Source organism: Pongo pygmaeus, chromosome 4 (assembly GCF_028885625.2).
Source record: "Pongo pygmaeus isolate AG05252 chromosome 4, NHGRI_mPonPyg2-v2.0_pri, whole genome shotgun sequence".
Lineage (NCBI taxonomy): Eukaryota > Metazoa > Chordata > Mammalia > Primates > Hominidae > Pongo > Pongo pygmaeus.
In genome coordinates this window covers 175,898,737-175,916,718 of record NC_072377.2, presented here as the reverse complement: position 1 = coordinate 175,916,718, position 17,982 = coordinate 175,898,737, and the positions used below count along the sequence as shown (strand labels likewise).

Sequence of the window (17,982 nt, the reverse complement as noted above, 5' to 3'; positions counted from 1 at the left end):
TGTTCTTCCTACAACCCATACTGATCCCACTACTAAAAACCAAAGTTCATCACACTTTCAGAGGCAGTATAAACAACATAGATTATAAAATAAAAATAGATACTAAGACTATTAACTCCTGAACCATGTACCATATTTTATATCATGCAGTAACAACTTCCCTGTTCCTCACATTCCACTTGTAAAATGAGAAATCTCCAAGATAATCTCCAAATTCTAACTTTGTCTATGAATAAGAAAACTGAATTAGTCACAGAAAAATTCTTCTAGTTGAAAGTGATACTCCTATATGTACCATATATGTCATTGGTTCATATATCTTGGATACTACAAAAAGAAACCAAGGCAGAAATTATAAATAATCAGAAATCTGATTTCTTATATAAGCAATAGTATATTCCGTCTGAATATTTTATTAGCTAATGACAAATAATTTTTAAGAATAAACTAAGACTAGCTCTTAGGCCTCTAACCTAAAATGTAGTATATTCAAAATTATACTATTAATACCATTAGTATTTCCATTTATCAATAGGAAACAAGCAAAGCTGAAGTCTGACACTCATACTAACATTAACACTATGGTCTACAGTTGCTATAGCATTACTATTTATTCTTATTGCTATTTGGAAGAAGAAAATAAACCATTTTCCTTGCTAGTGTTTATAGATCTGAAAGAAGCAATGGGCTTAAAATTGATTATGTGATACTTCCTAAGCTCCAACATATAATTTAGATTATACTCGATTGCCATATTTACTTATAAAACATGAAACATAACAGAAGACCAAATGATTACACAAAGTAGTTATGGAACCTATACCCAATGTGTAAGACTTAAATTAGCATTTTCAGTGTTCCTTATTTTTTTTTTTCCAACTTTCATTTTAGCTTGTGGGGGTACATGTGTGTGTTTGTTGCCTGGGTATATTGCATGTTGCTGAGGTTTGGGGTATGAATGATCCTGTCACCCAAAAGTTAGTTTTTCAACCTTCACCCCTTTCTATCTCTCCTGTCTAGTAGTCCCCAGTTTCTACTGTTGTCATCTTTATGTCCACAAGTATCTAGTGTTTAACTCCTACTGGAAGTGAGAACATGTGGTATTTGGTTTTCTGCTCCTGCATTAATTTGCTTAGGATAAGGGCCTCCAGCTGCACCCATGTTGCTGCAAAGGACATGATTTCATTATTTTTTATAGCTGCATAATATTCTGTGGTATACGTGTATTTTCTTTATCCGATCCACCGTCAATGGGTACTAAGGTTGATTCCACGTCTTTGCTTTTCTGAATAGCACTACAGTGAACATGTAAGTGCATGTTCCTTTTTGACAGATTTGGGTTTTGGGGGATATATACTCAGTAATAGGATTGCTGGGTTGAATAGCACTGTTTTAAGTTCTTTGAGAAATCTCCAAACTACTCTCCACAGTGGCTGAACTAATTTACATTCCCACCAACATATATAAGAGTTCCCTTTTCTCCACAGCCTTGCTAGCATCTGCAGTTTTTTCACTATTTAATAATGGCCATTCTGACTGGTGTGAGATGGTATTTCATTGTGGTTTTGATTTGCATTTCTAAGATGATTAGTAATGTGGAACATTTCTTCATGTTTTTTGGCCACTTGCCTTCTTTTGAGAAGTGTCTGTTCATGTCTTTTGCTTATTTTTAATGCCTCTCTTGATTAATTTAAATCAAAGCTCAACACTTTCCTCAATATATAAAAATACTTTTTCCTTAATACAAATTAAAAGCAAACAGCATTACAATTGCAATTTATAAAGTATTCTTCATATATTATTTCGCTTATTCCTTAAAACGAATCTGTGAGATGCATTTTATCTTTTTAAAACACATGAGTTTTGAAATAAAGGATGATTTTAAAAGATGAGAAATTCAAGTTTATAGGCAGACTATCTTAGACTAACTTCTCACTCTCATCATATCCATAATATGGAAAGAAACTTAGGTGCACTGAGCACTTTCTACACACTAAGTCCTGTGCAAGTTAATATAATCTTATTAAGATCCATGTAAGTAGTTGTCATTCTCACTTTACAGGTAACAATATGTAAGTTTTAAAGAAGCTAAGAAGTTTGTAAAAGGTAAAACTAGAGTGAAAATACAACTCCATGTTTTATTCCAGAGTTATATTAAAGGACTGCATGCCTATTTTACTTGGGTTACTCATTTAGATATCCAATATTTTGAGACGAAGGATTGCACATCCATTTTCTATTGCATATATATGCCTCTACCTTGGAGGCACAGGATCTTTTACTTCCTAATGACTGGATAGTGAGTATACTCCAGGAACAGAAACTCTAGCTTCTAAAACAGCAGGATAACTTATATAATCCTCCTAACTTTTAGGAAAATTCAAGTGTAGATCTTTTTCTTAAGAGACACATCCTGTTATGGATACTACATGAATTTATCTGGCTCACATCTGATAACTAGAATATTTAATTATCCTCATGCATTATAGATCTCCCTACTTCCTGGTTCAGAAATGCTTAATAAATGCTAGTTGAAATCGTAAATGTCATAAAATTAGGCTGAATGAACTGTCTCCACAGAAGCCATCTATATTTTTCACCATATAAAGCCAAAATCACACTTCAGACCTTAAAGCTTTTCTTAAAAGGTGCTTGGTTCAATGCAAGAAAAGCTTAGACTATCTTGTGCCAGAAGGTAAGAAAGAACCCAAAGAATGGTGAGGAAATATCAAATGGACACAAAAATCAGCTTGAAAAAGGTCCTATTGGTCAAATCTTGGAAAATCTGAGCAACAAAACAAATAATGTTAGCAACGAATTATAACCTATTAAATAAAATGAAACCAGGAATCCATAGTAATATAAATTAACAAATCAATAAGCTGAAAGTCTGATAAGGAACAAGATATTTTCAGAGACTTAAGTACCTTTTCACAAAATATGTATTAATTACAACAGGGAAAAGAGTAAGTCTACAGTGGGGGAGCCCAGAGGAGTCCATCTTAATTAAGAGATCAAAGTGAACATCATCAGTAATGTGACAAATCATCACGCGCTTCCTGATAGGAGGCAATGAGATGGGCACAGTATCATTTCTGTGGTATTTCTGACAAATTCACGTAAGCTGAATCTAATAATGAGGAAATATCAGACAATCCCAAATACAGTGACGTTTTACCAAACTGGCCTATAATCTTCATAAATGTCAAGGCCATGAAAGTGAAAAAGATTGAGAAATTTTTCTCCAGATTGAAGGAGACTAATAAAACATAAGAACTAAATGTGATACATAATCCTAAACTGGTTCTTTCGCTAGAAAGAGTGTTTATAACCAGTGATGAATGGGGTATGAGGATTAGATAGTGGGAATAATTCCAGTGTTCATTTTCTGATTGCAAGGTTGTATTGTGGTTAGGTAGAAGAACGTCCTTGTATATAGGAAATACACTAAATTCCCTGGTGGTGGAGAATCATGTTAGCAACTTAGCGTCAAATAGTTGAGAAAAACTTCTCTTTACTATACTTAAAACTTTTCTGTAAGTTTGCTAATTAAGAAAAAGAATTTATCCTGTTGCTCTCTAAACTACACATTTACCAGAACTTCACATTAACTAGTCTTATTTCAGTGATAATCTAAACACAGCAAACTCTGATTTCCAGGGCAGACTATTTTCCTATTACGCTGAGAAGCACGAAATGAATCAAACTGCTAGTTTCAAAATTAGAAAAAAGTTGTAAAATGAAGATAAGTACATGAGGTTATCATACTATTCTCTTCACTTTTATGAAAATATTTAAATGTACTTTTTTAGAAGGAAGCTACAGTTCTTTAGACATATTTAGAGTTCAATAAGATTATCCCTGTCGTAATATCCCTGCTGACACAGTATTATTAATAGATACCTATATACACACAAACACACAGCATATACTCTGGGGTGGAGGAGTCAGGAAGGTGATGGCCGTGATAAGTTAAGAGATCACTTTAAATTTTAGAAATCCATCCTATAAATCTAAAAATATTTTCTAATTCCTGATTGAACACAAGAAGAAAAATGGTTCTTTTGTATTTTTTTATGCACATGGCTGGCTATACTGTTACTCCAAAGGGAGCTGGCCAGTGATCCTGGGTATGCAAGCTCTTCTACATATATACATCTATATGTGCATGCACACACGCAAACACATACCACTCAAGATGACAGTTTTTAAACACTACATTCCTCTTTATTATAAAATTACTCCATATAGAACCCAACTTCTGCTTTCATTCTGTTTAGAACCATGTTATGTGCAAACGGAACAGGTGATAATATGTTCAGATCACAAAAGCACTGTTGGGGAGAAGTACAGCTTCTGAAAACTCCCCTTGTACAGGGTAAAAATCCAAACTAGGAGCCATAAAGTGAAAAAAGCCCTGTTTTGTTTTTTAATATAAACATTTATTATTATAAAATCAACTGGTTTGATAAGAAAGCAATTATTTTAAAAATTTAATACAAATACATGTTAAGTGTACAAATTAGAATTCTTTTGAGAAAACAAGTTCTTATCTAAAGAAGAGACAAAACCTCCTTAACGGTTGGAATAAAACCTATCCCTGAATAGTTAGTGGTATTACATAGAAATATTTATATTATGTTCTTCTATTCCCAGTACCTACTTTTACAGAATCAGGAGAATTTAAATAGAATATCAAAATATAAATGATAAAAATCTGTACAAGATTTTTATTGAAGACACAATTATCAGTGTATAAATGCCTAAATATGAGGTTATAAATACAACATAATACTGAAGAACTCCATTCTCTCAATTTTAGAAACGGAGACTTTCCTGAAGACAAATGTCTGAAGTTCAGGTACTAGGATTTCACTAATTTCACACACTGGTATTATCGACAAATTGTGATTAAACAGAAATCACTCTTTTAGACAAAAATATTTCCTAATATGAAAAACAAATTGGACTTTCTGAATCTCAAAGAAATACTGAAACAGAAAGGTAAGAAAAAACATGAAATTAAGAAAATATTTTGGAGGGTTTCTTTTATATACGGCTATGCTTAGGCTTGGTAAATCTTGCACAGGTATGTTTTTTCTGGCATCCACTCATACAGCGGTGGCCACTCCTGTATGAGTGCTGATAAAAACAACACAGCTTCTGTGAAATAGCTTTCTTCCATGCCTTCAACTTGTAGACACTGATGAAGGTAAGCTTTTTTCTTGTAGAGCCTCATGAATCTCTCTTTCATTTCCATGAATGTGGGATTCACACATGTGTTATTTGTTAAAGCTAATAATGAATAAAAATGGCCCACAGGAGGGACAGGCTGGTCTTCCAGCCTTCTTGATTTCAGGAGACAAATTGTAGAGATGATTTTAATCTTCCAATATTTCTGTAAAGATGTAAAATCTGTACATTTCCTCTAACCATAAGCACACAGGTGAGGTAAAGACTATGTTTGGGGTCTGCCTGAAGCAGCTGGTGATCTTTACTAAAGGCATCTGAAAACATCTGATCCAATCTTTTAGTAGGCATGTTAACATCCGCCAGTATATATAGAGGTGTTAGGCTTGATACCAGATAATGAAGCTGAGGAAAAGAACTAAATTCATGCTGATTTCATCACGGTCCTTATTAAGGACCCTTCAAATCTTGCAGAGCAAATTTGCCACAATGTTGTTGACTGCAACAAAGGGCTTATTATGCCGCTTTTTAAAGCCACAGCACTTGAAGTCGTCTACAGTTGTACCCAACTTTCCAGAATTCACTATGAGGTCAACTTTGCTAATGATGTCAAATAAAGATTGTCAATGGGCAACACACAGTCTGCATGCTCATTAAGTTCCTTCATTGCCAAGATGCCATTATGAGGCCAAGTTATGACATCCTCCTCACCGGAAGGATAAATGGAGGTCATAAGTCTACACACTTCTGGGAATTCATCTTCAACCACCTTTAAAAGAAATGTGCCGAGTGGCACCTGGAACACCAGCCAGCAAGACATAAGCGTTCACTCCCCTGGAAAGGGGGCTGAACCAGGAAGCCAAGCGGTCTAGCGCAGAGGATCCCACCCCCATGGAGCCCAGCAAGCTAAGATCAACTGGCTTTAAACTCTTGCTGCCAGCACAGCAGTCTGAAGTCAACCTGGGATGCTCCAGCTTGGTGGGGGGAGGGGCGTCCACCATTACGGAGGCTTGAGTAGGCGGTTTTGCCCTCACAGTGTAAACAAAGCCACTTGGAAGTTCAAAATGGGCGGAGCCCACCATGGTAGCCAGACTGCCTCTGTAGATTCCTCCTCTCTGGGCAAGGCATTTCTGAAAGAAAGGCAGCAGCCCCAGTCAGGGGCTTATATATAAAACTCCCATCTCCCTGGAACAGAGCACCTGGGGGAAGGGGCAGCTGTGGGCACGGCTTCAGCAGATGTAAATGTTCCTCCTTGCCAGCTCTGAAGAGAGCAGGGCATCTCCCAGCACGGTGTTCAAGCTCTGCTAAGGGACAGATCCCCGTGCCTCCTGACTGGGAGACATCTCCCAGCAGGGGTCAACAGACACCTCATACAGGAGAGCACTGGCTGGCATCTGGTGGGTGCCCCTCTAGAACAAAGCTTCCAGAAGAAGAAACAGGCAGCGATCTTTGCTGTTCTGCAGCCTCCACTGGTGATACCGAGGTAAGCAGGGTCTGAAGTGAACCTCCAGCAAACTCCAGCAGACCTGCAGCAGAGGGGCCTGACTGTCAGAAGGAAAACTAATGAACAGAAAGCAATAGCATCAACACCAACAAAAAGGACAGCCACACAAAAACTCCATCTGAAGGTCATCAACATCAAAGACCAAAGGTAAATAAATCCACGAAGATGAGGAAAAACCAGCGCAAAAAGGCTGACAATTCCAAAAACTGGAACACCCGTTCTCCTCCAAAGGATCACAACTCCTCGCCAACAAGTGAATAAAACTGGACAGAGAATGAGTTTGACGAACTGACAGAAGGAGGCTTCAGAAGGTGGGTAATAACAAACTCCTCTGAGCTAAAGGAGCATGTTCTAACCCAATGCAAGGAAGCTAAGAACCTTGAAATAAGGTTAGAGGAATTGCTAACTAGAATAACCAGTTTAGAGAAGAACATAAATGACCTGATGGAGCTGAAAAACAGAGCAAGAGAACTTCGTGAAGCATACACAAGCATCAATAGCCGAATCGATCAAGAGGAAGAAAGGATATCAGAGATTAAAAAACAACTTAATGAAATAAAGTGTGAAGACAAGATTAGAGAAAAAGAAATGAAAAGGAATCAACAAAGCCTCCAAGAAATATGGGACTATGTGAAAAGACCACATAGTGGTCTTTCAGTTGTACCTGAAAGTGACAGGGAGAAAGAAACCAAGTTGGAAAACACTCTTCAGGATATTATCCAGGAGAATTTCCCCAACATGCCAAGACAGGCCAACGTTCACATTCAGGAAATACAGAGAACATCACGAAGATACTCCTAGAGAAGAGCAACCCCAAGACACATAATCGTCAGATTCACCAAGGTTGAAATGAAGGAAAAAATGTTAAGGGCAGACAGAGAGAAAGGTTGGGTTACCCACAAACAGAAGCCCATCAGACTAACAGCGGATCTCTCTGCAGAAACCCTACAAGCCAGAAGAGAGTGGGGGCCAATATTCAACATTCGTAAAGAAAAGAATCTTCAACCCAGAATTTCATATCCACTCAAACTAAGCTTCATAAGTGAAGGAGAAATAAAATCCTTTATGGACAAGCAAATGCTCAGAGATTTTGTCACCACCAGGCCTGCCTTACAAGAGCTCCTGAAGGAAGCATGAAATATGGAAAGGAAAAACTGGTACCAGCCACTGTGAAAACATACCAAATTGTAAAGACCATCGACATTATGAAGAAACTGCATCAACTATCAGGCAAAATAACCAGCTACAATCATAATGTCAGGATCAAATTCACATATAACAATACTAACATGAAATGTAAATGGGCTAAATGCCCCAATTAAAAGACACAGACTGGCAAATTGGATAAAGAGTCAAGACCCATCAGTATGCTGTATTCAGGAGACCCATCTCATGTGCCTTTGCACATAGCCTACACACATAGGCTCAAAATAAAGAGATGGAGGAAGATTAACCAAGCAAATGGAAAGCAAAAAAAAGCAGGGGTTGCAATTCTAGTCTCTGATAAAACAGACTTTAAACCAACAAAGATCGAAGGAGACAAAGAAGGGCATTATATAATATTAAAGGGATCAACACAACAAGAAGAGCTAACTATCCTAAATATATATGCATCCAATACAGGAGCACCCAGATTCATAAAGCAAGTTCTTAGAGACCTACAAAGAGACTTAGACTCCCACACAATAATAGTGGGAAACTTTAACACCCCACTGTCAGTATCAGAGAGATCAATGAGAAAGAAAATTAACAAGGATATTCAGGACTTGAACTCAGCTCTGGAACATGCAGACCTAATAGACATCTACAGAACTCTCCACCTCAAATCAACAGAATATACATTCTTCTCACAACCACATCGCACTTATTCTAAAATTGACCACATAATTGGAAGTAAAACACTCCTTGGCAAATGCAAAAGAACCAAAATCATAACAAACAGTTTCTCAGACCACAGTGCAATCAAATTAAAACTCAGGATTAAGAAACTCACTCAAAACTGTACAACTACATGGAAACTGAACAACCTGCTCCTGAATGACTACTGGGTAAATAACAAAATTAAGGCAGAAATAAATAAGTTATCTAAATCCAATGAGAACAAAGACACAATGTATCAGAATCTCTGGGACACAGCTAAAGCAGTGTTTAGAGGGAAATTTATAGCACTAAATGCCCACAACCAGAAAGCTGGAAAGACCTCAAATCGGCACCCTAGCATCACAATTAAAAGAACTAGAAAAGCGAAAGCAAACAAATTCAAAAGCTAGCTGAAGACAAGAAATAACCGAGATTAGAGCAGAACTGAAGGAGATAAGAGACACGAACAACCCTTCAAAAAATCAATGAATCCAGGAGCTGGTTTTTTGAAAAGATTAACAAAACAGATAGACCACTAGCCAGACTAACCAAGAAAAAAAGAGAGAAGAATCAAATAGACACAATAAAAAACAATAAAGGGGAGATCACCACTGACCCCACAGAAATACAAACTACCATCAGAGAATACTATAAACACCTCTATGCAAATAAACTAGAAAATCTAGAAGAAATGGATAAATTCCTGGACACATATACCTTCCAAGACTAAACAAGGAAGAAGCTGAATCCCTGAATAGACCAATATCAGGTTCTGAAATTAAGGCAGTAATTGGTAGCCTACCAACCAAAAAAAAGCCCCGGACCAGACGGATTCACAACTGAATTCTACCAGAGTTACAAAGAGGAGCTGGTACCATTCCTTCTGTAACTACTTCAATCAATAGAAAAAGAGAGATTCCTCCCTAATTCATTTTATGAGGCCAGCATCATCCTGATACCAAATCCTGGCAGAGACACAACAAAAAAAGAAAATTTCAGGCCATTAAACCTGATGAACATCAACTCAAAAATCCTCAATAGAATACTGGCAAGCCAAATCCAGCAGCACATCAAAGAGCTTATCTACCACGATCAAGTCGGCTTTATCTCTGGGATGCAAAACTGGTTCAACATACGCAAATCAATAAACATAATCCATCACATAAACAGAACCAATGACAAAAACCACATGATTATCTCAATAGAGGCAGAAAAGGCCTTCAATAAAATTCAACCCTTCATGCTAAACACTCTCAATATACTAGGTATTGATTGATGGAACACATCTCAAAATAATAAGAGCTATTTATGACAGACCCACAGCCAATATCATACTGGATGGGCAAAAGCTGGAAGCATTCCCTTTGAAAACCAGCACAAGACAAGGATGCTCCCTCTTACCACTCCTATTCAATGTAGTATTGGAAGTTCTGGCCAGGGCAATCAGGCAAGAGAAAGAAACAAAGGGTATTCAAATAGGAAGATAGGAAGTCAAATTGTCTCTGTTTGCAGATGACATGATTGTATATTTAGAAAATACCATTGTCTCAGCCCCAAATCTCCTTAAGATGATAAGCAACTTCAGCAAAGTCTCAGGATACAAAATCAATGTGCAAAAATCACAAGCGTTCCTATACACCAATAACAGATGAACAGAGAGCCAAGTCATGAGTGAACTCCCATTCACAATTGATACAAAGATAATAAAATATCTAGGAATCCAACTTACAAGGGATGTGAAGGACCTCTTCAAGGAGAACTACAAACCACTGCTCAAGTAAATAAGAGAGGATACAAACAAATGGAAAAACATTCCATGCTCATGGATAGGAAGAATCAATATTGTGAAAATGGCCATATTGCTCAAAGTAATTTATAGATTCAATGCTATCCCCATCAAGCTACCACTGACTTTCTTCACAGAATTAGAAAAAACTAATTTAAATTTCGTATGGAACCAAAAAAGAGCCCATATAGCCAAGACAATCCTGAGCAAAAAGAACAAAGCTGGAGGCATCACACTACCTGACTTCAGAGTATACTACAAGGCTACAGTAACCAAAACAGCATGGTACTGATACCAAAACAGATGTATAGACTAACGGAACAGAACAGAGGCCTCAGAAATAATGCCCCACATCTACAACCATCTGATCTTTGACAAACCTGACAAAAACAAGAAATGGGGAAAGGATTCCCTATTTAATAAATAGTGTTGGGAAAACTGGCTAGCCATATACAGAAAACTGAAACTGGGCCCCTACCTGACACCTTATACAAAAATTAACTCAAGATGGATTAAAGACTTAAATATAAGACCTAACATCATAAAAACCCTAACCTAGGCAATACCATTAAGGACATAGGCATGGGCAAAGACTTCATGACTAAAACACCAAAAGCAATGGCAACAAAAGCCAAAACTGACAAATGGTATCTAATTAAACTAAAGAGCTTCTGCATAGCAAAAGAAACTATCATCAGAGTGAGCAGGCAACCTACAGAATGGGAGAAAATTTTTGCAATCTATCCATCTGACAAAGGGCTAATATCCAGAATCTACAAGGAACTTAAACAAATTTACAAGAAAAAAAAAACCCATCAAAAAGTGGGCAAAGGGTATGAACAGACACTTCTGAAAAGAAGACACTTATGTGGCCAACAACTGTATGAAAAAAAGCTCATCATCACTGGTCATTAGAGAAATGCAAATCAAAACTACAATGAGATACCATCAAAGGAGAAAAAGAAGGGCATTACATAATGTTAAAAGGTCAATGCAACAAGAAGAGCTAACAATCCTAAATATATATGCACCTAATACAGGAGCACCTAGATTCATAAAGCAAGACTGCATCTCACGCCAGCTAGAATTGCGATCATTAAAAAGTCAGGAAACAACAGATGCTGGAGAGGATGTGGAGAAATAGGAACGCTTTTACACTGTTGATGGGAGTGTAAATTAGTTTAACCATTATGGAAGACAGTGTGGCAATTCCTCAAGGATCTAGAACCAGAAATACCATTTGACCCAACAATCCCATTACTGGGTATATACCCAAAGGATTATAAATAATTCTACTATAAAGACACATGCACACATATGTTTATTGCATCACTATTCACAATAGCAAAGATTTGGAACCAACCCAAATGTCCATCAATGATAGACTAGATAAAGAAAATGTGCCACATATACACCATGGAATACGATGCCGCCATAAAAAAGGACGAGTTCATATCCTTCGCAGGGACATGGACGAAGCTGGAAACCATCATTCTCAGCAAACTAACACAGGAACAGAAAACCAAACACCGCATGTTCTCACTCATAAGTGAGAGTTGAACAATGAGATCACATGGACACGGGAGGGGAAACATCACACACCAGGGCCTGTTGGGGGTTGGGGGGCTAGGGGAGGGACGGCATTAGGGGAAATACCTAATGTAGATAGATGGCTGGTTGATGGGTGTAGCAAACCACCATCGCACATGTATACCTATGTAACAAACCTGTACATTCTGCACATGTATCCAAGAACCTGAAGTATAATAATGAAGAAAATATGGTTGTACATACACACATACGCAATGGAATATTTGAAAAAAAAAAAAAAAAAGAAGAAGAAATGTGCCAAGCCCAGATCCTGATTCTCCTCCCACGGAATGTATTATAAAGAAAGACTGCAAGCAATCACAGTGCTCTGCCAACTTTCTGAGTTTCTCTAAAACCTGGTCTTGATAAAGACTGCCAAAAACTTTGTGATCCACAGCCCAATTATTTCCGGAGCCAGAAGTATCAGTGATGAGCTGTTTGGTATCAAATACATCCTCAGTGGTCCCTGCAGAATTTCATTCACTATCCCTTCTACCATGTCAATCAAGACAGCTGGTATCCACATTTCTAAGGAAGTTGCTTATTGCCTCATAATAGATTCCTTTCTGGCTGACCACGGTGTGCTCCCTTAGTGCCAGGTCCCAGAAGCAGCAGCCAATCTGGTTTTCGCACTGGCCAACCAGTATGACCACCAACTGGGTCATGCTGGTGCATAGCCAGCTGGGGGCGCTTGTGAGCCGCGCCGGCCTCTGCATTCGGCCTGCAACCCAAAAGGCCTGTATCGTTTCTTGTTGTTGCTGTTTGAGACAGAATCTTGCTCTGTCACCCAGGGTGGAGTGCAGTGGCACGATCTCGGCTCACTGCAACCTCTGCGTCCCGGGTTCAAGCAATTCTCCTGCCTCAGCCTCCCAGTAGCTGGGATTACAGGCGCCCATCACCACGCCCGGCTAATTTTTGTATTTTTAGTAGAGATGGGGTTTCTCCATGTTGCCCAGGCTGGTCTCGAACTCCTGACCTCAGGTGATCCCCCTGCCTCAGTCTCCCAAAGTTCTGGCATTACAGGCGTGAGCCACCTGGCCCAGCCAAAAAAAGGCCTGTTTTTTATGAGTCCTGCTGTGTATCCATTGTTGACAATCAATTCCTCAAACCACCTATATTTTATTTGTAAGGGAATAAAGGTTTGTATCTCTTTTGCATATATTTCTTATGGTTAGCATATTATGATATATATGAGGTAAAAGAACAATTCTCCAAGTGCCCATGGGAGCAAGAACCATGTCTAATTCTCTGTTCTTTGTAATACTCTGTACTATTGCAGATATCTTCAATAACAATGAAAATATTCCATCACTTAATTAGCCCATCAATGAAACAGACACACACACAAAAAACTTGATTATTCAGAGTTTTATGCCACAAAAAGAAGGCTGTCTATTTTGCCACAAATAAAAGCAGAAAAGAAACAGCATTACTTAAGCAAACTCAGGCTCCTGTTAGATGGAAAGGCTCGCTTACCAGGTTCATTTCCTGAGTCAATTCAGAAAGGATTATTACTCCTATTATGCAGTGTTCCACAGTACCCTTTGGAGAAAATAACAAAGTTTAGCCTAAGTGGAGACAAGTGATTGGTTCTTAATGTATATACCAGGTAATATTTACAAATAATTAAAGACTGAAACACCACATTTACTCAATAATAAAATGGAAATAAAATTTTAAAATATAAAGAAAAATCGCTATGTGTTCTATAAACAAAAGAATTTCAAACCTATTTTTTGAAAGATAAATTTGGGTACACAGAGCTAAATGGGAAAAAGCTCCTCCCTTATAAATGCATGATACTCAACAAAATGTTTCCAGCACTTATAGGACAAATAATAAACTAAGTTTCAAAATACAAGAATTTAGCTTAATACCTTTTATAAGACCAAGAATAAGAATAAGCAAAAAATGCTTTTAGCTCTATAATTTGCTTAAAGCCTATTGAGATAGAGGCACTCAATAAATAAATAATAAATAGCTTAGGCACTAATTCAAATTTCTTGTTCTAATATCAGATAGGATCACTTAGGCTCTTTTAACATTAATTGTGCATGTATATGAAATTGTTACATACCTATAATGACGGCATGTAAAGTACACAATGCAATGAGATAAATGCATGACTGTCTATACAATGTTTTTAATTTAATCAGCTTCCAATTTAATCTCAAATTTTCCATCATTAAAATTCAGACTTTATATGCACATTACTAACAAACTACCCTTGTGTGAAATCATACTGGAATTATGAAAATCATAAATGTGGCATCCAATTACATTGCAATCATTTTTAAAAACTGACACAGAAGATAGATACACTTTTCAAATCTTAATTTTATAGTTGGTCATCCCTTTTAACTATCACAGAATTCCATTATCACTGGATGTAATTAAATTCAAATTATCTCAGAACAAAAAAAAGTCCCACAATTTTTGCATTTTAATTATTTATGGCCTTTCAAGACAGTCTCAGTGTCTGAACTGAGCTCCAGATTTCCTACACACTGAAACATCCATCCCATGTGTACACCAGGTTAATGTTCCCCAAAGTGTGGTACCCTGACCAATTGCTAGAACCAGCTGATTGATGACCTACAAACTCAGTTCTAATCTGAAAATAGTTTGTTACTGGTCCATGACAAAATAAAGAGCATGTAACAGATTATAAAACAGCTAAGTCACAAAGTACACTAGGTCAGCTGGCTTTTTTTTCATAGCAAGTCTTTCTCAATGAAGAAGGCACTATGTTCATTTACAGCCTTACATAAGCTCCTTATCTTGCTGAAGACCAGTAATTTGAATAGCACTGCCCTAAATGACAGTAGGATCTCCTGAGTATATCAGTAGAAAGGAGATACATAAGTATGTCTGGAGTGTGGCAGCAAGAGGGCCGTAATAATAGAAAAAAGAGAATGCACAAAAGTTCAGGCTGTTAAAGATGTGACAAACTTAAAACAATTTTTAGGACAAAATTCACAAAAGCTACTAATACCCAGAGGAACCATTCGATAATATTCTAGAAAACTAAAACACTAAAGCCAAAATTGACTTTCTCATGATGCAGGGTTAGGTCAAGCCATCTATCTATATATATCTATATATATATATATATATACATATATATATATATATATATATACATATATATATATATACATATATGTATATATATATATATATATACATACATATATATATAGAAAACACGTACTAACTATTCTGTGGTGATACTATTATACAATAAACTTTCAAGCTAAAACATGTTGTTTCTTTTGGTCTTCCAGAACTGGTAAAAGTACACTGAATCCCAACTTAAGTTGAGCTTACTGGCCACTAAAGAGGGAGCTTGAGAAATGTTAGCCAACAAGAATTTCATTCAATTTCAACCTTGATTTTATTTTAAAAGAACTGCATGGTCGCTTCTTGTCTACTCAAATAAATCTTGATGAACAATCTTAGTAAAAGACAAAAGGGGGATGCTACTGTGCTTGCCAAACTTACAAATGCAACTCTGAAGTGTGAAGCTCATACTTGTCCTGAATAAACTATCCTTCTGCTCTAGTATAAACCGATCTCCTCAGAGCTAAGAACACTTATTCCTGTGAAGTTCTAAATGATCAAATATTTGTTAACCAGGTTTTAACAACATGGATAAGACAGAAGCAGCATAACCTAGCATTTCATATTCTGAGGTTTCCAGCACTGCACTATATGATGAAGTTATATCTTACACAGGGGTTGAATTTTAAAGTTACTGCATAAAAGTAAAATCTCCAAAAGTCAAAATTGCCCATACTCAACCATGAACCAAAACTGAACCATCTATTAATCAAAACTGTCAATTTTTCCTCAAGAATACCAACAGATCATGGTTTTTTTTGTTTTTTTTTTTTTGAGACAGTGTCTTGCTCTGCTGCCCAGGCTGGAGTGCAGCGGCGCAATCTCAGCTCACTGCAAGCTCCGCCTACCGGGTTCACGCCATTCTCCTGCCTCAGCCTCCCAAGCAGCTGGGACTACAGGCGCCTGCCACCACGCCCAGCTAATTTTTTGTGTTTTTAGTACAGACAGGGTTTCATCGTGTTAGCCAGGATGGTCTCGATCTCCTGACCTCATGATCCACCCGCCTCGGCCTCCCAAAGTGCTGGGATTGATTACAGGCACGAGCCACCACACCCAGCCCAGATCATGTTTCTTTAGCTGGACATCAGATAAAATAGTTCTCTTCTACTTGGGAATTACGTTTGTATGAAAAAATATATACATATATCTTCAAATATCTGAATCATACTGAGCAAGGCATGACAGTCATCCTAAGTAAGAGTAAACAGGAAACAAGAGCAGATTCAGGTTTCCCTAAATCAGCCCAGGACATGGAATCACTGGCATGATTTAGTTTAATGTTTTCTTGCCTTTGTTTATTTTGTTTTGTTTGTTTTAGTTTTTGGGTTTTTTTGGCAGTCCATATATCTGAATTTATGTAAGTTAAATGTGCATATGCTATGACTTTATTTTAATCACTTAGGTTAAAAATATTGTTTTTAAAATAACCATTCTTTATTGATATATAATAGTTGTACCTATTTGATACCTATATACAATGTGTAATGATCAAATTGAAAACATTCTTGAGAAACTGATATAGTCATTGTGGTATAGTGTAAAAATTAAAAAATTAAAAAATTTATTGTAAGTTGGAGGCTTGTTAAATGCTAGCTGTATGCTTTAATCAGTCACCATGCAATCTTACAGAAATTATTTAACCCCTCTAAGCCTGTTTTCTTATTTACAAAATAAAATCTATTTCATTTTAGGTTGTGATGAACATTTAATTACATAATCTATGAAAAGCATTATATACATGTTTTATATATATACAGTACACAGACATGTGTCATAAATGTACACACATTTTGAAATTAGAAAACATGATTATTTACATTCTTCTGGTTTGGAAATTATGTAACAGCACGATCCTCATTTACTAACAATAAATGATAAAGGATCCAGAGGATAAATAATAAATCATAATTAACATGGTACTGGTAGTCACAAAACAAACTATATCGCTTTAAGAAGAGCAGTATTCTAAACCAAAAAAAGCAAGTAGTGATGTTCTAACAATGTAGCAATGACTTCTTACCTGGAGAAACTTCTTCACATCAGCAATAATTTCTCTGAAGACAAATTGGTCTTTCTGAACCTCAAACCACCCCAACTTAGTGATTTTAGCAATGACTTGAATAAGAGCTTGGATGACAAAGGGAGCCAGCTTGGGCTGTGATGCCACGTAATTCAGAATGTAGTTTCCTACAAAGAAAACACTCCATGGATCATTTGGACTTTTCAGAAACAACATAGTGTGAATCATATGAAGAAAGAGAGGTGGGGGTGGAGGAAGGGGAGGGAGAGCATTAGGACAAATACCTAATGCATGCAGGGCTTAAAACCTAGATGACGGGTTGATAGGTACAGCAAAACACCATGGCGCATGTATACCTATGCAATAAACCTCCACGTTCAGCACATGTATCCCAGAACTTAATGTAAAAAATAAAAGAATTTTGTGAACTTTAAACAAAAAAGTTGCAGTATTTGTTAAAAAAAAAAAAAAAAAGAAAAGAAAAAGAGGTGGCAATGACATGCTGTGACAAAAAGTTAATAGCTCTCCTCAAGATATATGTTTGTTTATATAGTTCTTTTATTAGGCTTGTTTTGAAAAAGCAAATTTGTTCCAATGCATTTGATATATTAGGGAAAAACTTGAATAGAACACTTTTGTTGAATACGTCACTTTTGTTTCTGCATGATTTTATCTACCAAAAAATGCTAGGTGAATGCAGAAAACTGAAACCAGGCTGATATGGTTTGGATTTGTGTTCCTGCCCAAGTCTCATGTCCCCAATGTTGGAGGAGGGACCTATTGGGAGGTGACTGGATTATAGGGGCAGATTTCCATCTTGATGTTCTCATGATAGTAACTTTCACTAGATCTGGTTGTTTAAAGTGTGAAACACCTCCCCCTTCTCTCTTCCTCCTGCTCCAGCCATGT

At 37.0% G+C, this 17,982-nt stretch overlaps 1 protein-coding gene and 1 pseudogene across 10 annotated transcripts in view; both read right to left on the bottom strand.

Annotated features, from left to right (window-relative positions):
• Window positions 1-17,982, bottom strand: part of RANBP17 (RAN binding protein 17) — a 432,110-nt gene that overhangs the window by 384,345 nt on the left and 29,783 nt on the right. For 6 of the 10 annotated variants that reach the window (XM_054488236.2, XM_054488234.2, XM_063665349.1 and 3 more), the window contains 2 exons: window positions 17,074-17,240; window positions 13,407-13,472 (listed from right to left, as the gene is read on the bottom strand). The exons of the other annotated variants lie outside the window; for them this stretch is intronic. In XM_054488236.2, coding sequence (XP_054344211.1) covers window positions 13,407-13,472; window positions 17,074-17,240 — 233 coding nt within the window. The remainder of the gene's footprint in view (window positions 1-13,406; window positions 13,473-17,073; window positions 17,241-17,982) is intronic. 10 annotated transcript variants of the gene reach the window in all.
• LOC129037106 (tubulin epsilon chain-like) lies at window positions 143-12,595 on the bottom strand (annotated as a pseudogene).